Below are 26,671 nucleotides of genomic sequence, written 5' to 3' on the forward strand. Positions count from 1 at the left end.
AGTGGGACGACTGCTTGAGCCCAGGAGGTGAGGGCAGCCTGCGTAACATAGTGAGACCCCCACCACTACAAAATATTTAAAAATTAGCTAGGTGTGTGGCACATGCCTATAATCCCAGGTACTTGAGAGGCTGAGGCAGGAGGTGCACCTGAGCCTAGAAATTTGAGATTGTAGTGAGCCACTGTGATTGTGCTACTGCACTCCAGCCTGGGTGGGAATGGGACCCTGGGGAGGAAGGGAGGGAGGAAGGCAGGAAGGGAGGAAGGAAGGAGGGGAGGAAGGAAGTGGGGAAGGGAGGAAGGAAGGAAGGGGGAGGGAAGAGAGGAAGGGAGGAAAGGAGGCAGAGGAAGGAAGGGAGGGCGGGAGGGAGGCAGGCAGGGAGGGGAGGAGAGGGGAGGGGAGGGAAGAAGGGAGTAAAGGAGAAAAGGAGGGAGAAAGAGGAAGGGAGGGGGAGGGAGGGAGGGAAGGAAGGGAAGGAGAAAGAAAAAGAAAAGAGAGAGACCGACTGCATCAAAATTTAAAACTTAAAACTTCTGTGTATCAAAGGATACTATCTATATCCAATGCTTATTATTTTCTGAATTTTTTTATAATAGCAAGAATGTAAAAAAACTGGAACACTGGTACATTGCTGGTGGAAATGCAAAATGGTACAGCTGCTGTGGAAAACAGTATGGCTATTCCTCAAAAAGTTCAACATAGAATTCCACATGCTTCAGCAATTCCTAGATCTATACCCAGAAAACCCAAATTCTGGGGCTGAAACAGATACTCGCACACCAATGTTCACAGCAGTGTTAGTCAGAACTGCCAAAAGGTGTAAATAACCCAAATGTTCATTAATGGATGAAGGTATAAACAAAATGTGGCATATACATAAAGAGGGCAAACAGTGATTCTTCCACCTCTATGAGGCACCTAGAGCAAGTTCATCAAGATAAAAAGCAGAATGCAGGTTCACAGAGGCCGCAGGAAGGGAAGAAGTATGGGGAATGACTATTTAATGGGTACAGAGTTCCTGTTTGGGACAATGAAAAGAATTCTGGAAATGGATGGCAGTGGTATTTGCACATCGCGAATGTACTGTCACTTAATTGGACGCTTAAAAATGACTAAAATAGTAATTTTTAGGTTATTTTACCACAACAACAACAACAACAAATCTCTTGGTAAGGATAGCCATGGTTAAGGGCTTGGACACTGGAGTTACATCTACTTGAAACCTGGACCTGCTACTTTCCAGCTGAGTGGCTCTAAAAAGGTACTTAACCTCTAAAGAACCGTAGATTCTTCTTTTGTAAAATGAGGATGTCACTGTCTCATAGATGTGGTTAAGATTAACATTAAGGCCGGGTGCGGTGGCTCAAGCCTGTAATCCCAGCACTTTGGGAGGCCGAGGCGGGTGGATCACGAGGTCAGGAGATCGAGACTATCCTGGCTAACATGGTGAAACCCTGTCTCTACTAAAAATACAAAAAATTAGCCGGGCACGGTGGCGGGCGCCTGTAGTCCCAGCTACTTGGGAGGCTGAGGCGGGAGAATGGCGTGAACCCGGGAGGCGGAGCTTGCAGTGAGCCAAGATCACGCCACTGCACTCCAGCCTGGGAGACACAGTGAGACTCCGTCTCAAAAAAAAAAAAAAAAAAAGATTAACATTAAAAGAAGTAAAATACCGAGCACAGGGGCCATCACATAGCAGGCTATCACCCAAAAGCAATGGGTTGTTATTTCAGTAGCTCTGCAGACAGAACAGACACACGGTTATTACAGAAAACACATGAACGAAGAGAGATGGGGAAAACCTTGACATGTTAACAGGCACAGGTACTGGTAACGGGGAATCATGAAAAAAAGTTTGTGGCAAGGGACTCTCAGCTTTTCAACAGTTCATGAAAAACTTTCAGGTATAGAGGATTTCATTTACTAAAAGTTCCATAAGAAGTGTGTGATACAGATGCTTAGAAAAAGAGAATGCGATCGCAGGTCCAACTGACAGTATAGTTCACTTGTCACTGTGCTTGTTCTAGGCACACTCTTTCAGAGACATGAATGAAAAACAGTGCTTCCAGAACAAGGCTCCCAGGAAGGATGAAGTCTCGGAAAGCTACCTGATACAAAGATCAGCCTTGAGATCAGAGGCACACTGGGAGAATGAAGGATGGACTGAAAATAATGGCAACGTAAGTAACAATTCAAGTTACTCAGTAACGGAACTGGCTTCCAGCACTCAAGTGCAGGCTGACTGACCACTTGTGAAACAGATTTTACAGGAGCAATTACTACAAAGGAAAAGAGGAGGAGCAGGAGAAACAGTGACCTTTAAGGTATTTTACCTGTTTTACCCTCTAAGATTCTATGACTCTCAATTTTCAAATTTAAACTTTGAACTTTTCAAAGACATGCTATCACAGAAACATGACACAAGCTACTATGTGCTAAATAAATGCAGGCACATGTAGAATGTTGTTTTACACACATGCAATTCTGTCCTAAGGAAAATCTCTTTGGATACAGAAGTAGGAGCTTGGGCAAAAGTAGTAGCACAATTTCCGAAGTGTCCACTTCTAATCTGTAAATACATTTTAGGCAAAAAGGAAAAAACACACTTAAAACCCACAGGCACAAATAAACCAACTTTAATAGATATTATTTTATATTTATATAGCGCCTTCTTCAAGAACCTTAAATGCTTTACAGACATTATCTCTAATTAATCCCCACAACAACCCTGTGAGGTAGGTATTACTCCCATTTTACAAGACAGGGAGACTGAAGCACAGAGAGGTTAAGTGACTTGCCCAAGGTCACACAGTTAAATTCACTGAAGAGCCAGGACATGAGCGCTTTAGCCTCCCAGCTCCCAGTCAAATACCTCATGATAGAATCTTTAATAAAAAGTGTTTTTAAAGAAAGTATCAAGAGTAGTTATGAAAATGAGGTCTTTCTACTGCCATCAAGGAAAGAAAAAACCCTATACTGATGGTTAGAGGCCCCAAGACCCACGTAATACAACATTTCCTTCTGTCCCTGTTCCCAAGCCTCCTGGTTCCTGTCTTAAGTCATCTTTTAAAGGTAAAATTTCCAAGACAGAAGCCATGTGACTTAAGAAGTGGGATTTAATTTAGAATATTTACTTTTAGTTACAATAATTTATAGAAATTTTTATTCCAATATACAAAATATGGGACAGCCATCCCAATAATCATGTACATAGTTACATAGCAATCGGCCACCATTTACAACTTAAACCAGCCCTGCATTTTAATCACAGTCAACCAACATAGAACCTCACAATGCTTTCTTCATGGGTCACTTTTCTTACTTACTATACCTGTATTTTTCCCCCAACCCTGACCCTAAATGTTTTAAAAGTATATTGAGTTTCTTCAAAACATTTTACTTAGATCCAGCTGCATTAAGAAGAAAAAGTAAATGTAAAACTGTCACCCCACAGTCCCTCCCCTGACAAATCATACTATGAAGTATGCTGTAGATGTGAATAAGTATGTGATTACCAGGAACTCAACACATACACTAGAACTTGCTTTAATATGAAATGTAACTTGGCTTTTACTGCATGTTTTTTCTTTAATGCAAAAATGTAAAAACAAACACAACGTAGTATTTCAATGCTGTACCTTTATGCAAATGACTTCATCTATCTTTTCTTAAACATGTTGTGATATAGCTAATGTTAAAACTGACACAGCTTCACTTACCTATTTTTCTCTGTACTGAAAGCTGCAGAAATACAGCTTTAATTCCAAGACAATTTGGTTTAAGCCCTCAAAATAAAAAGAGCGCATCCACTTTCACTGCCCTGACTTTCCCCACATCGTTGATTGTGATTCTCTGTGGCATGTTGGTAGATAAGGCTGGCTATATATAATTTGTACAAAACATCTCTAGCCAGGGTAAGGCTTTAGAAACTATCTTAAAAAGAAACTTGTCAAAATACTTTTGATATTTAGTACAAATACTATTATTATAATTTTCTCCCAGCACATGTGTTTAAGCAGCCCAATTACCTAAGTGACCCTGTTAAAGGTCTGCTTATGGAACAAATAGGTGAAGTCATTTCCTGAGCCAAAAGATACAGATAATAAATGTTAATAATAGCAGCAGACTAAAAAATTCCTTTTTGTTGTTTGTTTTCCATAGTCAACAGTTTTAGCAAAAGAACTTTAGCAAATGACAATTTTTTTTTTAAATTTACTGCCTGAAAAGAATTTAATAAAGAACATCCAAGGCCTGATTGCTATTATTCTGAATATAATTTTCAATAATTTTCTGCAAGTTACATTCGGCTACTGTCAGACAACTTTCTGATGCATGGAAAAACGTCCAAAAAAACTGCGACGGTTTGCATACATTCTATGTTACATATATTATTTCTTAAAACCCCCAACAGAATGAAGTCTTAGCAAACACAAATTTTAATTTCTGAACACCCTTCCAGTAAGATTGTAAAGGTGCGGGGAAGGGGAGGAAGGATTTGGTTTTGTTAAAGGTGCGGGGAAGGGGAGGAAGGATTTGGTTTTTGTATTCCTAGTCTACTTGATGAAAATTTAACCTTCAAAGGGTTTGTTTAGCTCGCTATCCAGGCTACCAGGGTTATGATGAACATTATTACTTCTTTCCAGGGTAAAAAAATGACATCTGAAAATAACATATATGCTATGACAAGATTTCCCAAGCATGACCTCAACTTGAAACATCAGAATACTTAAGAATTCTAAAGATCGGTATACCACCACTGCACCAGAATTTTTAATTATTCCAACAACTACAGGAATTTTTTTATAGTTTTTTAATTTTATGAAATTAAAGCTGAAGAAAATAACTGATTTAGAAACCATAACAAAAGGACAAATACTTAGCCAGAGATATCAGTTCCTCCTGAAAAAGGATATTTACCTCCTCTCACTGCAGTTTTTCTCAAGGTATCTTACTGATTTCAGATAGAATTTAAAATTCACCTTAAAAATAGAAACAAACAAAAGGACTACTTAAACTGACATTAACTGATAAAAATATGTTCAAATTTACTGACAGAATCATGGGCACTTCATACAATACTTAGACTCTACCAGTTTTAAGTAAAATAAATAAGGAAAAAATTATAATTACAAAGCCAGTCTTTCCCCTTGGGGAAACAAAAAGCCACTTTTGACCAATTGCTCCCTACATATACATACACTGTATATTATTATAAGCTTCTTCAGAGAAGCAAAACATCTTTGTCTTCCCGACACTGTATCTAGCATGTTAGGTTTTACATCAGGAAGGCAACTGCAAGTGTTGGGCCCAAAAGTATTTCTGGTTGACTCTTGAAAAGACACCGAATATGCTTCTAGACACATTGAACCAGGCAAATGTATGCAGTGTGTTCGACATCACCTCCTTATCAATACAGCACAGATCCCGATTCTTTCTACTGCACTCCCAAGGAATTCAAAGCATTATTGGTGCAATTAATAAAGAGAAAATGCGTGTCAATGACTGGAAGGCTGTTTTACAAGAGGAGCTGGTATCTCTGATTTCACCTCCTTGTTGAATGGAACTGTACAGACAGCATGATACCTGAGCAAATAAACCAACTACCATGATCGGAAGGGCTTGTCAATCCATCGTCTTTGCTTTATCGTGTGCAAAGTGTGCTACTGCCCCCTGAGCTTCCTGCATTTCTCTTTTCTTGAAAAATCAGTGCTTGATCCTTTCCAAAATAACCAGAGAAGAAATGAGGCAGAAAGTATCTCTTCATCACGGTTCCCCCTCAGTCCCGAGACTGATAGAAAAGGATGTAACCAGACTCAGAGTTCTTTGAGATATCTGATGTCAACCCGTAGAATTCTTCAATAGCCTGTGCATCTATTTTCTGTGAGGCAAAATGTAAACATTAGTACATAAATGAGCTCTGTACAGTTAGATGGCTTAAATTTAATAGACTGATAATACCAAGTATTTGGGGAAAATGGAACTCTCATACATAGCTGGCAGGGCACTCTGAAAAAATGTTTAGAAATACCTATCTTCTAAAGCTGAACATACAACTACCCTTTGATCCAGCAATTCTACTTCTAGATATAGGATGAATTATATGAAACCACTAATAACTATTTTGGACCTACAAAATGGCAACTTCCAGGCCGGGCACAGTGATTCACGCCTGTAATGCCAGCACTGTGGGAGGCCAAGGCTGGCGGATCACCTGGGGTTAGAAGTTCAAGACCAGCCTGACCAACGTGGAGAAAGCCCGTCTCTACCAAAAATACAAAATTAGCCAGGCATGGTGGTGCATGCCTGTAATCCCAGCTACTCAGGAGGCTGAGGCAGGAGATTCACTTGAACCCAGGAGGTGGAGGTGGCGGTGAGCCGAGATCGCACCCTCGCACTCCAGAAGCCTAGATAACAAGACTCTGTCTCCCAAAAAAACAAAAAGGCAACTTCTAGTGGTCCAACCTAACATATACCCAAGAAAAATGAGTGTATACGTCTAGCAAAAGGCTTGTAAAAGATGACCAATGCATTTTAATTCACAATAGTCATTAACTGACAAAAAGTCAAATTTCTAGTTAACTTGGTATATTCGTACAGTACAGAATGACAAAGCAGTAAAAAAGAACTGCCATTACTGCAGGCAACAAGAATGCACCTCACAAATATATTCAGTGAATAAAGTCTGACACAAACAAAATCATACTGTATGAGTCCATTTATATTCAAGCCTAGGCAAAATTAATGATAAAAGTCCAAATAGCAGGCTCCAGGAGGAAGCTTAAGCTCTGACCAGAAGGAGGAACAAGGGGGCCTGCTGTGGTGTTGAAAATGAATTATATCTTGACCTGGATGGTAGTTACAAATGTGAGTGTGTCTGTGTGGCTGTGTGTGATGGGGGGACACACATATACAAATTCATCAAATTCAGACTTGTACACTTTACTGTATGTATGTTACATGGCTTAATTTTTTTTTTTTTTTAAAGTCAGGTCTGTTGTTGAAAGCTTTCCTTTGTTTTCTTCCACGTGTGTAAAGGTTACGTGACCACTTAACTGTTGGGCTTGGACGTTGTAGAGTAAGAAGTAGGAATCAGACTACAATCTATAGACCCAGACATTTGTCTCATAATCATCACCAGTCATATCTAAATGAGAAACTATCAGAAAATAGTGAAAAGCAACATATGCATACAACTTTCAAAAATAAGAGATTAAGAAACTACTTACTTCTACAATGTCGTCATCAAACAACAACCAAAAATCATGACTCTTAACTATTGCAATATAATGGCCTCGATTGGGACCACTAAAACAAACAAAAAAGAAGTTAATTTAATATGATATTTATTAATATTACTCTTTCATGCTCTAAATTTTATGTTTTATAGAGAAACTGAAACAAATAGCAGTAAAAAAGAACTGCTTCTTTTTTATACCCCTTAACTATTCTTTCCAAAAAAGATAAAGCTACACTGAGTTGAACTGGTGATCAATTTTAAAATCAAATAATTAGTACTCTAAGAGATTCTATTCACATAAAGCTGCATTATTGAAATTCTTTACTGTCTTTGTAATAGTTTTCAATTTTGCTTCTATAATAAAAGACAAGGTTTTCTATCATTTTATAAGGGAGGGGATCACAGCAGAACATGCTGAATTCAACTATAAAACAATGCATACAAGAATTATTTCTAAGCCTCACTCCCTTGGTAATAGTTTTTTTTCTTGAGGAAAGATCCAACATGATGCTTGAAACAGGCAAGGATATCAAATCCTTGGTTCCAAAATCAAGCCTGAACTTCACAAAATGTCTTTAAAAGCAAATGACCTTTGCTCAATGGTGAGTCATTACGAAGTACCTAATTCTTAATACCATTATAACTATTACTATGATTGCCCCTGCATCTCATTTTAAACAAATCTGGAATATATAAATGCAGACATGCATAAAAATAAAGGAGGCATAATTTCTTTTAAAAGCAATTCTTTGTTTTATAAAAGGATATGACAAAGGTTTTAACCTCTTCCAATTTAAGTACGGTTCATTATAAAGGCTTATATGGTTATATTTATTCCATTGTAATTCTATAATTAATACAGAATTTGAAATCCTTTTCAATACAAATTACTCCTTATGCTAAACACTATTTTAAAAGTAGTGACCAGATTATTAGAATAAGCCACCTCCTAAAATGTCTTATGTTTCTCAGATCATTTGATCTTGTAGGTAAGATAAATACCTTAGGTGACAGAATGACACCAACAAAAACATTTTTTTTTAAAACTATGGAGGATGACACCTCAAAACTTTCTTTTTAAAAAGCATTTAATGCTTTATTAAGTCTATTTCTATATTTATTTAGGACTCATCTAAAGGGTCTTGTGTGTTATGGGGAGAGGGTCAGAAATGAAAACAAAATGATAAAAGGTGAAATCAAGAAAAATCAAAGAAAGGCTGCGGAACACAGGATGGAAGGAAAGGAGGTGGGTGGGGTGAGGACTAGTAAACTGAGAAAAGTTAGGCGGCTTTTTCCTTTGGCAAAGAACTAGTTTGAAGAACAGTAGACAAAAGTTAATTTCATAAACTAAAAATGAAATGAGAGATGAAGGGCTGAACTTCCACCTAAGGAAGCTGTTTCTTAGGCATCTGATTTCTGGACATTAAACACACTCAGTTGAGTAGATATAAATGCCTAATGTATGCAAATAACTACTGACTGCTGTGGAGATTAAAGAGATTTCAACAACTGCTTGCCCAAATACCCCTTCAGTACAGAGATAGCTACTCCAAAAACATAATCCAAGGCAGAATATGATATAAAAGTAGAGCCACAGGAGAGACTGTATCCAGCAAGAGAGGAGGTGGAAGGGAGAGAAGGATGGGAAATCAAGAAACGGAGCCCAGTTCTGACATGGGCTTGAAGGGTAATACTTAGTCAACAAACATTTGCTAGAAGTCTCTTCTAGGCTGGGAACCAGGGATAGAGAAGGAGCAAGCTGAACTGGAACTGACATGCTGATAATGAGGCTGTGCACACCCTCCACACTTTCATATGAAGCAAATCTACAAATAAGTCTGATAAATAAAATACACAATGGAAAAATATTCTAAAATATGATTATCTTTTATTAGCGAGCAAATTATCTCCTGTTTTAAAAAGCACCTGTTCTCATAAGGGAAGCAGACATACATCCTAAGACAGTACACAAAGCACTAAGACAGGGCTAGCACTGCACATCTAGTATTTATGTGAAGACAACACGTGGAGACTGAGGCTGGGCAGAAGAGCGTCAAGGAAGACTTCCAGAGAGGAGAGGCAAGAAGGCATGAGGCAATGAGAGTGAGACAGGAGAGAGTAAGACCCCGGGGTTGGGGCGGGATCCCAAAGACCTACTGTGCAGAACTCCACCAGAAGTGAGTTCCCAGTGAAGGCAGACCACCAGGGCTGTGAGGAAAGTCAATAACCATCTCTCTGCAATTTTCTGCAACAATTCTGACAGTAGGGATTCAGACAGCTAGCAAGAGGATTTTACAGTGCTTGTGAGAACATGCTTTAACTGACTGTGGAGTTCAGGTTGGGAGAAGCAAGTGAGGCCACAGAAAAGGTTAAAAAGGCAAAGGGTCAAGAGACTCAAGGATTTCAGGGTGGGGAAAGGGTTGGGTTAATTTTAAAAGGAGAAAGTGGGGACGGGACCCTGGTTGCCATCTAAGTCAGGCATCTCAACTCAATGTCTTGTGAGTAGAGCATAATTCTAAAAATCTAACATAATTTAAGTAGAGTAGGACTGTTACTAAATTTGAAGAGGCTAAAGAACAGTCTAATTAGGGTGTGAGAAAGTAAATATTATAGAGCTGGGATGTGAGAAGGTAGTATTATATTTTTGTTACTAACACAGTAGCAGTAGCTGATTTACATCTCCTTTTGAATCCCAACAAAGCAATGAGGTAATTAGTATTTACATTTTCTAGAAGAGAAAACTGAAGCCTTTTCAGGAAACTCTGCATAACATCACACTGCCCACAACTGGCAGAAATGGTACTGAGATCCAGGCTTCTCTCACTTTGAATACCTGGTCTGAATCACTACACCAAGGTTCTTTAAGTAATCTTGACACTGCTTCACTCCTTTAAGATGTGATCACTCTTAATTTAGAGGTAGAAGAAAGATTCTTGCTGAGGATAAAAGACGGGACCCAAGGCTGACCCAGGCAATGGAGTTGTGTACAAGACGATTATTACAGAGTATTTGCTCCCTCCGGGTTGTCCTTAAAAATTCTGATCAGAGGCTGGGCAAGGTGGCTCACGTCTGTAATCCCAGCACTTTGGGAGGCTGAGGCAGGCGGATCACCAGGTCAGGAGATTCAGACCATCCTGGCTAACACGGTGAAACTCTCTACTAAAAATACAAAAAATTACCCGGGCATGGTGGTGGGCGCCTGTAGTCCCAGCTACTTGGGAGGCTGAAGCAGGAGAATGGCTTGAATGCGGAAGGCGGAGCTTGCAGTGAGCCAAGATGGCACCACTGCACTCCAGCCTGGGCGACAGAGCGAGACTCTGTCTCCAAAAAAAAAAAAAAAAAAAAATTCTAATCAGAGAGCTGGGAGGAGGGCTGAAGTGGAGAAAGCTGGAACTTTTTTTATTTGGATAAAATATGCTGTTAGTACAAGTTTCCCAAAACCAAGGGGAAAATGATGAGTGCCTGCTTTAAAATTATTAAAGGAAATTCTAAGCAGTCAATGAAGACGGTTATGTTCCAAATACAAGTTCTGATTATGTGATGCTCTTGCAGTTTGAGAATTTTTTGATGTATTTAATAAGGTCAGTTACAGGTATGTATGTTCATACAGAGAAGATGTGTATACCACATTGGAAAAGAAGATGAGAAGGAGACAGAAAGCAAAATTAGTTAATAGGAAATGATAAATACACACCCAGGTAAAATCAAAAAAATGAATCTTTGAAGATTACTTCCAATGCCATTTTAAATGCTTTTTACAACCACTGATATGCTGAACATATGCAATTAAACTCAGAAGTGATTTATTTTAACCAACAACCCTCTATACACACACCCCAAAAAAGGAAAAGAAAAACTAACAGATCTCAAAAGTTCTAGGAAATCAGATATAGTACTTGCAGAGTAATAAATAATAAAAATAAAAACAATATGTTTTAACATATAAAATTTTTAAGGAATGATAAAATGTAAAGCTAAAACTCCATTTTGAAATAAAATTATCTTGAGAAGAATACAGAATTTCTAAAAGTTCTGTATTTGAATAATTCATGAACATCTTGAATATACACTGCTCTTCTAACCTAGAAATTCCACTACTATGTCCCCGGAGTTGCAATTACCTTCCACAGTGAACCACAACAGCAACCAGGTCGTACATTCTGTCTGGATTGGTGGCATCACCTGAAGTGTTAAATAGACGAAGTTCTAAAGGGAAAACTACCCGGTAAGAGAGTTTTGTATATCGATGAAGTTGATCCATATATTTAAATCTCTTCAGGTGTAGAGCTAGAATCATGGGCAGTTTTTTAACTTTCATCCTATTAAAAATAAAAATGAAAACAAAATTTCACAAAAGATATCCACCACGTCCTTGAATTATCAAACTATGATATCCAACGAACAGATAGTCAATGGTCAGTTTTAATAGCCCAGCACTGCCCAGTTTCGCACATTTCTACCAATTATTTTTATAATGAGAAAACAATGTTCTGAACATCTTAAGACGACCCCACCCTACCAATCATCGCCACACCACATAATTTGACACAGCACTCAACATGGCTCCAAAACAGATGGAATGACATTAGTCCTTGGTTAAGGAATCTGTATTTTTCAAACATACATCTCTTATAATAAGGCTAAATGCACAGGGTGCTCAAGAGTGGTAGAGGGAAAACAAGTTTCTTGAAACTGACAATGCCTTTGGACTTGGGTAGACTGAAATCTATTTTTTCTATCAATCTATATGACGCAGGTACAGACTGACAATAGGAGACTAAAACAGCAAAAGCGCTAAAGACCATTCAAGGTGCTTGTCAGAGACAAGAAATAACTCCATATTAAGAAAAATGACTATGTATATCCTAGAAAGGGAATAAAATAACCTGGAAACTTAGGAGTTAAGTTTTTAATTGTGAAACACAGGCTGTTCTTCATGTTCTAAATAATCTTTATTATGCCTTTAAATGCCATTTCTCCCTGAGAGTGCCTTTGTACTCCTACTTCACCTAAAAATCTATTATTTTAATGGCTCAGCTCAAATGTCACACCCTCTGGCACAAATACCTGCTCTCTTCAATCCTCCATCAGCGCTTTACAGGTTCACTTTATATATGTCAAGCTTATTACATGGTAACAATTTTAGGTGATTACGGTTCTTTTCTTCTAGGCCCTGAACTCGTGGCAGCTAGAAAGCATTCCCTTCATTTTTATTTCCCCACTATCTAGCAACATGCCTGACATAGGATAGATGCCAAATGTTGCAGAACTGAATTTTAAATGGGTCTGGTGAAGCAAAATACTCCTCACAATTTAAACAAGTGAGATATATGGTAAGCCACTGTCTCTAATAAGTGAAAAATCATTTTGTAACATTATACTAAATCTGCATTCTACATGTCTTAAATATGGTGGATAGCTTATTATTCCTAAATTACTTACTATTCGAGTAACTTGGCCTTTTGGAAACATTAGCCAAAGTAAAGGTAAACAACTAGTCACTCCTAGAAAGCAATCCAGCAATATGAATTGGGAGCCTTTACGGCCTCTGTCTCACTAATCCTATTTCTAGAAACATAAATTAAATATATAATCTCAAAAACATCCCTTATGAGAATAATCTACTTGTAGAGTTCTTTTACATTGTAAAAAATCCCAACTATTCAACAACAGGAAATGCAGACATAAATTAGAATTCAAACATAACAGAGTGTTGTACAACTTAAATAAAACAATGCTGAGGAAAGTTTCCAGGTGACATGGGAAAATACTTAACAAGTCAGGATGTAAAATTATACATAAAATTTAATCCAACTATGAATTACCCATGTAGAGTTCCTGAAACGAAATCTTTACAAAACATCAAGGTATCCTTTGAGAATTTCCAATGGATGGTAGATGCAAAAGACGAATTTTCTCAGCATAAAATGAGTGTCAGTGCACTATTAATAAATGGCAGTCAGGTAAGACTAGGAAGAGGAAAGAGAATGAACTTGGCCTGATGGTTAGGGAAAATGTGTTTTTAGCAATTACACAAGGCGGGGGGAGTCCAAATGCAGAAAAGAGAAAATGTGTCAGTAATAGCAGATACAATGTTTGATAAGACAACACATGAAGAATATGAATCCTATTTGCCAAAGATCCTCCCAGGGGAGAAGTGCTGGCTACCACAAAGAAACCAGCTATCCATGGAATTGTCAAGCAAAAGTATGTGTGGAGCCATATTTTAAAGATGATGAGGGACTAGCTTACAAAATTTCCCTCATATTGAAATGGTTCCAGAAGAAAAAGCAGAAAACTGCTTGAACATACGTGTAAGGAGTGTGAAACTCATGTAGATTTTGCAGCAGAAGGAAGAAAAAAGAAGTTGACTTCCTGTTCCAAACACTAAGACCAGCAAAACACCAAAGAATGCATAAGATTCTGGCTTTCCTTCCATTCCAACCTGTGGCGAGGGAGGTTACATTAGGGAGGTCTTGATCACTGTCACTGTTTTATAAAAAAAAGTTGTCTTAGAACATAGTGTTTTCTACAAAAGACAAACATTTTGAAGAAAAAAGAGGAAGACAGAGATCATTATTTTCCTTTTTAAGTTTGAATAAACACTGATTTTTAAAAATCTTCTGTAAGCAGATATCAATTTTCTATTTAAATTTATTTTTTTAATGACATTTACCGACCACACAAACAACTACTTAAAATTTGGATGAATTTCTATTATTCAGTTGGCCCTCCATATTGGGAGTTCCACATCCACAGATTCAACCAGCCATGAATTGAAAATACCCAAAAAATAAATAACTAAAAATAAAAAAGACAAATGCCATTTTAAAAAACACAGTACAACAATTATTTATATACCATTTACATTGTATTAGGTATCGAAATACATAGGAGTATATGCATAGGTTATATGCAAATACTTGTCATTTTATATCAGGGACTTGAGCAACCATGCATTTTGCTGTAGGTGAGGGCCCTGGACCCAACTGATACTGAGGTACAACTCTATGCATTTTCTTGCTTTTACATCTTTAAAATGACAAATTGCATTCTTGTTGTATTATAACATAACAGGGGGTTGCTTATCTTGATAATGTCTAGTTATAATTTAAAACTATTCCAAAAAAGCACAAGGATGGGAAAAGACATACCATGTAAACACCAATCCTAAGTAAGCTGGCTATACTAATGTCAGACAAAGCATATAAGATAAGGAATCTTACCAGAAATAAAGAATACTTCATAATAATGGTCAATTAACTAAGAGAACATAACAATCTTAAAAGCATGTGCTCCAAAATTTTTTCAAATTTCAGAAATAAACAGACAAGTGCATAATCAGAATTGGAATCTTTAACAGACTTCTCTCACTAACAAAAAAAATCAGTAAGGACAGGAAAATATGAACATCCTAACTATGGACTTAATTGACATTTATGGAATACTCAACCCCAAACTGCACTATATACATTCTTTTCAAGTTCAACCAAAACACTCACTAATGTACTGGACAATAAAAGAAGTCTCAATACATTTCAAAGATGAAATCAGAGTATGTCCTCTGATAAAAAAATCTAGAAAACCCCCTAGCTACGGAAACTAAGCAACACATTTCTAAATAAGCCATAGGACAAACAGAACATCACAAAGGAAATCAGAATACATTTTTAAATGGATGATTATTATGAGACAACAACATCCTCTCATTTTAGGTCCTGTTCCCTAGGGCAGACCCTGAGACAGGAATTCCCAGGCCTGTGATTTATTAATGTCATGCTCCCTGTGTATGGTGGGGGGGCGGGGGGAAGGAAAGCAGGTAAGGATTCAATCTCAAGCAAAATCCCAGGAAGAGTGGCTTCAGCTCAGTGTCAAGAGAAACCCTGGAGTCTAAATTTCACCTCCAATTTCTCTTGACCACAAGGTAGCTGGGGTTTCATGTGCTCTTTAGCACCTGTCAGTGACTGGTCAAAAACTGGAAATTTGAACCAAATTCCCAGAAACTCCCTTCTCCAGTAGCCCAAGGGGGAGTCCTTCCCAGAGCCATCAAGTGCTAAGTAGTCCAAAAGGCTAGGGGAGGAGCTGGAGGAAGGACTGACATTGCCCGCAACCACCCTCAACCGGAATACCAACTATCCTGCCGCAGGCAAGCAACACCAGTACAGGATGGAATGCAGACCCCGGAATCCAGTGGAATCAGCTGTTTTTCTCAAGTCATCTCAAGTCAGAAACCCTTTTTAAAGTAAATTTCCTATTTTTATAAACTGTGTGAGCCAAACAGAGTTCTACAGATGGAATGTGATCCAGAGGACACTATGTGCAAGCTCTGCCACAGATGAATATAATATCCCAGCCACAGGCACTTAAGAGCTTACCAACATCCTGTCAGCACAGAAGTCCTGACCACACAGAAAAGCTTAATAATTGTACAGACGTTCAGTTCCAAGGACTGAATTCCATGCCCTTTTAAAAGGTGCCATCAACAAGGATTAATTGTGACACATTACAATGAGGCGGTCAGGGCGAATAGAATGCTTTATGTGAGAAAGTCACTAAGGTGACTCTGTGAGATATAAGCAATGAGAGGACATTTAGGTAGCAGAACCTAAACTCCAGCATGTGTCAAAATGGGGGATGGGTCACAGGCACAAATGAGGCTCATGGCGTACCCCAACATGTGTATAAAACGTAGTACTGAGGGACGGACATGTGGAGATCCAGGTAGGCATGTAGGCAGGGAGCCAGGAGGCACCAACTTCTCAACAGATGGAAGGACCCACCCAACTCAGATTCCAGAAGACTTGCATGGGGCTGTGTGTGCAAGAGGTGGTCGGAGATGTTGACTACAGCAAGGCAAATCCCTATTGCCGATATGATTTCACATGATACTACACAAGTTACCATGACTGGGACTGACTACAGGGGAAAAATATATGAATCTAGTTAAGAAAATGAAGCAAAAGGAAGGGCCTTCATCTCACAAACAGGAAGCAATTCAATCATTAAATCTAGGGCAGATACTCAGAGATGGACTGTGGCCATGACAATGTGATGCTGAGTCACCTGGCCATGCATGGGTCTTCTTCAATACCTGGTAAGAACAGGACTGGTCCCAAAAGTGGGGTCAGGCACATACGGAATAAAGGGAGAGTAAAGAGACTTGAGAGAGGAAAGATGAGAAGGCAAAGAGCTCAGCTCCCAGTCCATTGTCACTAATCATTGGATCCCACAGAGCAGTGACAGAAATACAGGCATACCTTGGAGATACAGAAAGTTCAGTTCCAGGCCACTCCAATAAAGTGAAGACTGCAATAAAGTGAAGACCGCAATAAAGCAAGTCATACACATTTTTGGTTTCCCAGTGCATATAAAAGTTATGCTTATATTATACTGTAGTCTATTAAGTATGTAATAGCATTATGTCTGAAGAAAAGTCTGTTATCTTGGTTTAAAAATAGTTTATTGCTGAAAACTTAATGATCATCTGAGCCTTCAGAGAATCATCATCTTTCTGCCAGTGGAGGGTCTTGTCTGAAGGCTGATGGTTACTGACTTATCAGGATGGTGGCTGCTGAAGGTCGGGATGGCTGAGGCAATTTTTTTTTTTTTGAGAAGAGTATTGCTCTGTCGCCCAGGCTGGAGGGGAATGCAGTGGCGCGATCTCAGCTTACTGCAAGCTCCAGGCTGAGGCCATTTCTTAAAATAAGGTAAGAACGTCTGCCACATCAACTGGCTTTTCCTTTCACAGATTTCTCTGTAGCATGTGATGCTGTTTGATAGCATTTTATCTACAGAACTTTTCAAAATTGAGTCAATCCTCTCAACCCCTGATGCTGCTATCAACTAAGGTTATGTAATATTCTAAATCCTTTGTTGTCATTTCAACAATGTTCACAGCATGTTCACCAGGAGTAGATTCCATCTCAACAAACCACATTCTTTGATCATCCATAAGAAGCAACTTTTCATTCATTCAAGTTTGATCATGAGATTGCAGCAATTCAGTCACATCTTCAGGCTCTTAATTCTTGTTCTCTTGGTGTTTCTACCACATCTTCAGTAACTTCCTCCACTGAAGTCTGAACCCCTCGAAGCCATCAATGAGGGCTGGAATGAACTTCTTCCAAACTTCTGCTAATGTTAATATTTTTACCTCCTCCCATGAATCACAAATATTCTAATGGCATCCAGAATTGTGAATCCTTTCCAAAAGGGTTTCAATTTACTTTGCTCAGATCCATCAGAGGAATCTCAATCTATGGCAGCTATAGCTTTAAAAAATACTAAATAATAAGACTTGAAAGTCAAAATAACTCCTTGATTCATGGGCTGCAGAATGGAGCTTATGTTAGCGGGCATGAAAACAACATCAATCTCTTTGTGTGTCTCCATCAGAGTGCTTAGGTGATCACATGTATTATCAATGAATAATAATATTTTGAAAGAAATCTTTTTTTCTGAGTGACAGGTCTCAATAGTGAGCTTAAAATATTCAGTAAATCATACTGTAAACAGATGTGCTGTCATCCAGGCTTTGTTTCTTTTCTACAGCACAGGCAGGGTAGATTCAGCATAATTCTTAAGAACTCAAGGATTTCAGGGACGGTAAATGAATACTGGCTTCACCTTAAAAGTCACCAGCTGCATTAACTGCTAACCAGAGAATCAGCCTGTCCTTTGAAGCTAGGCACTGACTTCTCTCTAGCTATGACAGTCCTACACGCCCTCTTTTTCCAATAGAAAACTGTTACCTCTATATTGAAAATCTGTTGTTTAGTGTAGCCACCATCAACAATTATTTTAGCTAGGCAATCTAGATAACTTACTGCAGCTTCTAGATCAGCATTTGCCGCTTCATCTTGTACTTTTATCTTATGGAGATGGCTTCTTTCCTTAAAACCTCATGAACCCACCCCTGCTGGCTTCAAAATTTTCTTCTGCAGCTTCCTCACCTCTCTCAGCCTTCACAGAATTGAAGACAGGCCCTTGTTTTGGATTAGGCTTTGGCTTACGGGAATGTTGTGGCTAGTCTGATCTTCTAACCAGGCCACCCAAACTTCTCCATGTCGGCAATAAGGCTGTTTTGCTTTCTTATCATTTGTGGGTTCACTAGAGTAGCTCTTTTAATTATCTTTCACAACTTTTTATTTGCACTCACATCTTGGCTGTTTGGTGCAAGAGGCCTAGCTTTCAGCCTATCTTGGCTTTCAACATGCCCTATTCATTAAGCTTAATTATTTCTAGCTTTTCATTTAAAGTGAGAGACATGCAAATATTTCTTTTCACTTGAACCCTTAGAAGCCACGTAAGGTTATTAACTGGCCTAATTTCAATATTGTTGTGTCTCAGGGAATAAAGAGGCCCGAGAGAGAGGTGGTGGTGGTGGGGGAGACGTCAGGTTGGTGGAGCAGTCATAACACACAACATTTAAGTTCATCTTTTTTTTTTCGAAATGGAGTTTCGCTCCTGTTGCCCAGGCTGGAGTGCGATGGCGCGATCTCGGCTCACGACAACCTCCACCTCCTGGGTTCAAGTGATTCTCCTGCCTCAGCCTCCCAAGTTGCTGGGATTACAGGCATGTGCCACCACACCTGGCTAATTTTGTTATTTTTAGGAGAGATGGGGTTTCACCACATTGGTCAGGCTGGTCTCCAACTCCTGACCTCAGATGATCTGCCCACCTCAGCCTCCCAAAGTGCCGGGATTACAGGTGTGAGCCACCGTGCCTAGCCAAGTTCTTCATCTTAAACGGGTGCAGTTTATGGTGCTCCCAAGACAATTACCATAGTAACATCAATGATAACTGATCACATATCACCGTAACAATATAATAATGAAAAAGTTTGAAATAGTGCAAAAATTACCAAAAATGTGACAGAAACAGGAAACGTGCGCACATGCTGTTGGGAAAATGGCACCGATAGACTTGCTCAACACACGGTTGCCACAAACCTTCAATCTGTAAAAACCGCAGGATCTGCGAGGTGCTGTAAAGTGAAACGCAATGTGCTGTTCTCCAAGACCTCAGCCTCAGCCTCCCCCTCACCCCCATGCCAGCAGCCAGGGACAGGAAATCAACACCTGAAACAGCCATCAATTCTTTCTCATTACAGTTCCCCAGGGTGATCACTCTCCTCTCACCTCTATGCTTTAACCTCCCATGGGATAAACGTATAGATGACCATTAGAGTGACATTTCCCAAACCACTATCTTTCCGGAACTGTGCTATTTACAAAGTTCAATAGGCATGCTATATAAACGGAGTCTATGTGCAAGTAAATTCTGGAAAAGGCTGGATAAAGTTTCCTTTATTTTGTGAGTCTTCACGAGCATGAATATCTAAAATAAAATATTATACAGCAAATCATTTGATCATAAAATACGAATTTTGTGGCACATCATTAACATTCCCAAAAATCATTCTTCAGTGTTCTCAGGATGAACCTTTTTGGGAGAATTTTTTTTTTTTTTCTGTTTTTTGAGATGAAGTCTCACTCTTGTCACCCAGGCTGGAGTGCAATGGTGCCATCTCGGCTCACTGCAACCTTTGCCTCCCAGGTTCAAGTGATTCTCCTGCCTCAGGCTCCCAAGTAGCTGGGATTACAGGCTCCTGCCACCATGCCTGGCTAAATTTTGTATTTTTAGTAGAGACAGGGTTTCACCATGTTGGCCAGGCTGGTCTCAAACTAGGTTATATATTTTGTTATCTTTTTAACTACAATAAAAATATGCACTTGAAATTTGTCACTCATAAATCCATGTTTGCATTTATACACACACACACACACACACACACACACACACACAAATTATTGTCCGGGCGTGGTGGCTCACGCCTGTAATCCCAACACTTTGGGAGGCCGAGGTGGGCAGATCACAAGGTCAAGAGATTGAGACCATCCTGGCCAAGATGATGTAACCCCGTCTCTACTAAATATACAAAAATTAGCTGGGCGTGGTGGTGCATGCCTGTAGTCCTAGCTACTCAGGAGGCTGAGGCAGGAGAATCGCTTGAACCTGGGAGGTGGAGGTTGCAGTGAGCTGAGATCATGCCACTGCACTACAGCCTGGGCGACAGAGCTAGACTCCATTTCTAAAAAAAAAAAAAAAGAAAGAAAAAAAAGAAAAAAAGAAAAGAAAAGAAAGAAATTAACATTTGGCAGTGGTTCATGCCTGTAATCCCAGCACTTTGGGAGGCTAAGGTGTGTGGATCACCTAAGGTCAGGAGTTCAAGACATGGTGGAATCCCATCTCTACTAAAAATACAAAAATTGGCCAGGTGTAGTGGTGTGTGCCTGCAGTCCCAGCTATTCGGGAGGGGGAGGCACTCCAGTCTGGCGATAGAGTGAGATGGAAAAAATAAAAATAAAAAAGTTCTATAGTTTTAGGTCTTAAATCCATCTTGAGCTAATTTTTGTAGATGATGTAAGGTAAGGGTTCAACTTTATTCTTTTTCGTGTGGATATTCAGTTTTCCCAACACCATTTGCTAAAGACATTATCCTTTTCCCACTGTGTATTCTTGGCACCCTTGTTGAAGATCAGTTGCTTGCATATGTATGGTTTTATTTCTGGGCCATTTTGTTCCACCTGGTCCGTGTCTTTAGGCCAGTAGCATACTGTTTTAATTACTGTATTTTTGAAATATATTTTGAAATCAGAAGTTTAATGCCTCCAGTTTTGTTCTTCTCTCTCAAGATTGTTCAACTATTTAGGGTCTTTTGTGATTCCACGTGGATTTTTGGATGTTTTTTTCTATTTCTGCAGAAAATGCCATATGAATTTTTATAGGGACTGCACTGAATCCCTAGATTGCTTTGGGTAGTATGGACATTTTAACAATATTAAGTCTTCCATCCACTAACATAGGATGTGTTTCCATTTGTTTGTATCTTAATTTCTTTCAGTAACATCTTACAATTTTCAATATACAAGTCTTCTGCCATGTAAATTTATTCTTAAGTATTTTATTGTTTCTAATACTATTATAATAGAATGTTTTCTTTTTTCTTTTTTTTTTTTTTGAGACAGAGTCTCGCTCTGCTGCCCAGGTTGCAGTGCAGTGATGCCATCTCCGCTCACTGCCACCTCTGTCTCCCAGGTTCAAGCAATTCTCTTGCCTCAGCCTCCAGAGTAGCTGGGATTACAGATGTGTGCCACCATGCCTGGCTAATTTTTTTATTTTCAGTAGAGACGGCGTTTTACCTTATTGGCCAGGCTGGTCTTCAACTCCTGACCTTAGGCGATCTGCCCACCCTGGCCTCCCAAAGTGCTGGGATTACAGGTGTGAGCCACCACATCTGGCCGTCAAATTGATTTTTGGTTTTTCAGTAAGAACTATGATCTGTATACTCAACACAAGCTTATCCTATTATTCCAAAACTGAAAACTATAAACTTTCAGAAGTGAATTCATCCAAGTAAAGGTCAAAAATACTAAATAAACTGCTCAATATCACACCACAAATTATCAGAAAGGCTGATGCTAGATCCTAATGAGAAATACGTAACTTCTGTAAAGTTGTCTTTCCAGGAACTTATGCATAATTCATCCTACAAAGTGTCCAAAAATATGTGGGGAATATGTGTGTATACACACAAAACTGTTTACTGTTCATAACAGTGTAAAAAATCTAAATTGTCAGATTTAGACAACTGGTAGATACATGGTACTATGGTATGTTCATACAAAAAAAAATAACTACTACACAGCAGGCGTGGTATCTGGCTCCTGTAATTCCAGCCACACCAGAGGCTGAGGAAGGAGGACTGTTTGAGGCCAGGAGATCAAGACCAGTCTAGGCAACATAGCAAGATCCTGCGTAAAAAATAAAATTCAATAAATTATTCAGGTGCGGTGGCACACATCTCTAGTCCCAGCTATACAGAAGGCTGAGGTAGGAGGATCATTTAAGCCCAGGAGTCTGAAGCTACAGTGAGCTAAGATCGCACCACTGGACTCCAGTCTAGGTGACAGAGAGAGATCTTCTGTCTCTTTAAAAAATATATACATATATACAGGCACATATATATATGCACATATATATACATATATATATAAAATTACACACACACACACAATGCACCACCTCCTAAGGATATAAAAATATTTTTTCATTAACATGGTCGCAATTTTTTAAGTGAAAAAAGTTTCAAACTTGCACATAAAGTTTGATAGCATTTTGGGGACTATGTATGTATATACATACACACTTTAAAAATCTAAGATATATACAAAAATGTTAACATTTTATTTTTATTTTTATTTTTTTTTGAGACGGAGTTTCGCTCTATCGCCCAGGCTGGAGTGCACTGGCCAGATCTCAGCTCACTACAAGCTCTGCCTCCCGGGTTCACGCCATTCTCCTGCCTCAGCCTCCCAAGTAGCTGGGACTACAGGCGCCCGCCACCTTGCCCGGCTAGTTTTTTTTTTTGTACTTTTTTTTAGTAGAGACGGGGTTTCACCATATTAACCAGGATGGTCTCGATCTCCTGACCTCGTGATCCGCTCGTCTCGGCCTCCCAAAGTGCTGGGATTACAGGCTTGAGCCACCGCGCCCGGCCAATGTTAACATTTTATAGCTTTTATAGTGATTCTTGATTTACATTTATCTGTATTTTCTAATTTATTTACAAAGAATACACATTCTTCATGTATTTTCTAATACATTAAAATTTCATATCTTTAAAACAAAGAGCTCGATTTTACAGACAATTCTCAATTCCTCACATGTGATTACTTGTATAACCATCATTCGAGGGAAAGGGTGGCTTTTGCTCACAGATGGGCCTTCCTCCCTACAGTCAGTAGTCTGAAAGGTGTATTTCTCTTAGCTACATTTAGTCCCTGACTCTTACTTATCCAATGGTCTTAGGTACTTTCGAAGGTGTTTTCAGGATGAATGTAATGCCTTAGCCCCTATCCCTCTGATTAAACTTCTTTGAGGTGCTCCCCATCATATACACTAATGGACAGAAACAGTGAGTAATCTATTTTGATTCTGTGGTCCATTACCAAAAACACTTTCCTTCCTAGAAAATGTCTGTGACCAAAACAAAAACATAATCACTTAAAAATCTGAGCTCTTCCCCTCCCTTAAAGAACAACTCAGTTCAACTATTTGATGGGGCCAAATAACAGACATCTGTACAGGCAGGAGAAGGCGAAGCCCAAGCAGAAAAGGGTGTGTGTGTGTGTATGTGTGCGTGCGCGCGCACGCGCGTGTGTTTATGCATGTGTGTGCATGCAGGAAGCGGGTGCAGGAAGGCAGACAGAATAAGCTGGGTTATCAAAAAGTGCACCGACCAAATAAGTCAATATAGTGGGGAAGGATGTGTGTGTGTTTGTGTGTTCACGCGCATGTGCATGCAGGGAGTGGGGGCAGCAAGGTAGAGAGAACAAGCTGGGTTACCTAAAGGTGCGCTGACCAAATAAGTAAATACAGTAAGGGTAAGAGCAGCCAAATGTACTGTCGGAGAAAGGAATTACAAATATTACGGTGGTGGCTACAAGAAGATTATCACTGGGTATTCATGGTTTTCAATCCAGATAAAGAGATCAATAGATGTAGAAGAGAAATAAATGCAGATATGAAATTGTGTGTGTGTATTTATAAATACTCATCTATCCTCTAGCTCTGCTCACTAAGCGGGCTCAGGAACAATGACATTCCAATAGCAATGAGCCCAACTACACAAGGTCTTAGTTTATCGTTTTCCCCTAAGAGAAACCAGGGCTCCTTGGAGAAATGGCTTATTCCAGAGTAGGGGCAAATAAAGAGCAAAACAAGCCTGAAGAGCTTCAGTCAGAAAGGAAAGAAATCCTGGAGAATGACTGGGCACATCAAGAGAAGAGCCAGCTTGGAGGAGCTCCCCCTGGCCAGATTGTAGATAATGTGAGCATGGAAGTAAGAATGCTAATGGATAACAATCCATTGAATAAAACAGGAACCTTTGGGTCCACTGTAAGATTTTAAAAGTGAATAAAATGAAAGTTCAATGAAGAATGAAATATTTACAATCTCAAAATACTTCTACACAAAATACTTCTAAATTACAACGAGAAAAAGTAAAGATTAACATGAAGAACTCTGTAAAACATCTGGGCAACATTCACTCAAACATTCAACAACAGCCAAGAACAGTAATGGGAGGTTCAGAAAGGGATTCACATCGCCTCAAACTATCCTTAGAAAGGCCTGCTTGCGTGGATGGTCCCTTTAGCATCTGGAAACTTGGATTTCGGACATGTTCCCACCGCTTGCCAAATAATAAGAGTGTCTCGCTGTGCCTAAATTGTTTGAACAAACAAGACAGTTTATGCTGAACTCCTGCTTGCTTTCTGGGAGTCTGGAATTCGGGGGCATGGTAGGCAGAGGGTACCTGCGTGACTAGCCCCAAATAAAAACTCAGGGCACTCAGTCTGTAATGAGCTTCCTGTGTTGTCACAATTCAATGTGGGAAGAATTAACTGTCTTTTGTGACTCCACTGGGACAGTTACTTCCGGGCGCTTGCCTGGTTTTCTCTTTGCTGACTGTGTTTTGTATCCAGTTCCTGTAATAAATCTTAGCTGTGAGCATGCCTGGGTGTTGAGCACTGTGAGCCCTTCTAGGAAATCACCTGTCCTAGGAGTGATCTTGGGGATACCCCCAACACACGGCACAAATCAAGTCACATATGAGAAAAACACTGTAAGATTCCTGTCCAAGATACATAACCTGAATCTAACCACAGCAAAACATGAGACAAACTCCAATGAGGGACATTCTACAAAATAACTAACTTATGATTTTCAAAAGTCAGTATCATTAATGTCAAGAAAGGACTGAGAAACTGTTCCAAATTGAAAAAGACTAAAGAGACCGAATGCTAAATGTAATGTGGGATTCTGGACAGAATCCTTCTTCTATAAAGGTCATTACCAGGACATCCTGTGATACCAAAATAAGGTTTGCGGTAACAGTAGCATGTCAGTGTTACTTTCCTGATTTGGATGGATGTGGGAACATAGGAGAACGTCCCTGTTACTGGGAAATATCTATTAAAGTGCCAGGGGCCATGAGGTATATATTAGTAACTCACTTTCAAATGATTTAGGGTAAAAAAGCTTTCTTGGTCTATTCATGCAACTTTTCTGAGTTTGAGATTGTTTCAAAATAAGAAGTAATGATGATGATGATGATGTTTATTATTCCATTTATTGATACCAAACCAGTCTTACAATAACACGCTAAGAGAATGTACAACATCCTATGTAGGAAAAGCAGAAACTGGGGGTGTGGGGGATGGAGAATGGGGAGTCCTATCTCCCTCAACTCTCTTCACCAAGAAAAAAGTTTACATCATCAGGAAAGCCTCAAAGCCAAATATTTTAACTGTACTGGTTTATGATTAAAAAATCGCTAGACATAGGAAATCACTTGAGGGTACAGAGTTTTTGTAAAAGAAACATCAAGTAGAATATCATTTACCTAGTAATACTTAATGAACATTAACTGTTAGTGATAGAATTAAGAATTTTTACTCAATTTAAATTTTCCTAGATTGTTTTTCCAAGCCCACCTCCAACACCAACTGCAAAAAAAAAATCACTTAAAAATCCATAAAGCACTAAATTACCGTTTGTGTGCTTCCTGTTTGCTGCGACACTCTTCACAGTAATACTTGTATTCACTGCATAGAGTTTCTGTGTTGCTGAAACCCCTGTGTGAAATTCAAAACAAATTTATTTTGTAGATACCAGGAAATCATTATCCATTTAAAAAATATTCCAGACTAAAAATAATTATTAAATTTCAAACTAAATAATTCTACATATACCTTAAGCAGTGAGTAATTGATGTATTTTGTTCCACGTCAACAGAAAGGTCTAAAAAATCTTCATCTTTGCTGCTTATCTGTAAAAATAGTGAATTATCTTTGATTTTTTCAAATACTAGTAAACCACAGTTCCCAATTAACAGAATTAAATGCATTCTATTACTATTAGTAAGTAAACAATTCTTTTCCCTCAAGTTCAAAAGAAAACTACTTAATTTAGATTATCCAAAAGGACATTGAATAAACAACCCATACCAGATGTATAAATAAAACAATAAAACACCAAAGTACACTTTTGACTGACTCTCTCTGGCAAAGGCTAGTATGATGTGAGAGTTCACGATTTTCCAAAGTCTTTGTGTTATTTTAAAGCATGAAATAAACTGTACCATACACACTGATTCTTAAAAAAACATAGGCCAAGACTGAATAAAAATGCTTCACACAGGACATCTGTACTGTTTTGTCATTAAAAAAAAAAAATTTAGCCCAAAATGTTAAATTACATTCTTCATTTGTGACTGACTTTATTTCTCCTAAAAATGTAATATAAAGTTTTGTTTGATTTATGGGTAAATAATCTTAGAAAGTTATCACTTGCTCATGTGAATTGGA

At 38.8% G+C, this 26,671-nt stretch overlaps 1 protein-coding gene across 1 annotated transcript in view; it reads right to left on the reverse strand.

Annotated features, from left to right (window-relative positions):
- Positions 1-2,620: 2,620 nt before the first annotated feature.
- The window catches only part of USP12 (ubiquitin specific peptidase 12), a 104,037-nt gene continuing 79,986 nt past the window's right edge, over positions 2,621-26,671 (reverse strand). The window contains exons 5-9 of the mRNA XM_025364705.1: positions 26,057-26,133; positions 25,856-25,939; positions 11,359-11,556; positions 7,227-7,305; positions 2,621-5,878 (exon numbers count right to left, since the gene is read on the reverse strand). Of these exons, the coding sequence (XP_025220490.1) occupies positions 5,777-5,878; positions 7,227-7,305; positions 11,359-11,556; positions 25,856-25,939; positions 26,057-26,133 (540 nt within the window). The 3' untranslated portion in view covers positions 2,621-5,776. The remainder of the gene's footprint in view (positions 5,879-7,226; positions 7,306-11,358; positions 11,557-25,855; positions 25,940-26,056; positions 26,134-26,671) is intronic.

The sequence above is a fragment of the Theropithecus gelada genome, chromosome 17, assembly GCF_003255815.1.
Source record: "Theropithecus gelada isolate Dixy chromosome 17, Tgel_1.0, whole genome shotgun sequence".
Classification (NCBI taxonomy): domain Eukaryota; kingdom Metazoa; phylum Chordata; class Mammalia; order Primates; family Cercopithecidae; genus Theropithecus; species Theropithecus gelada.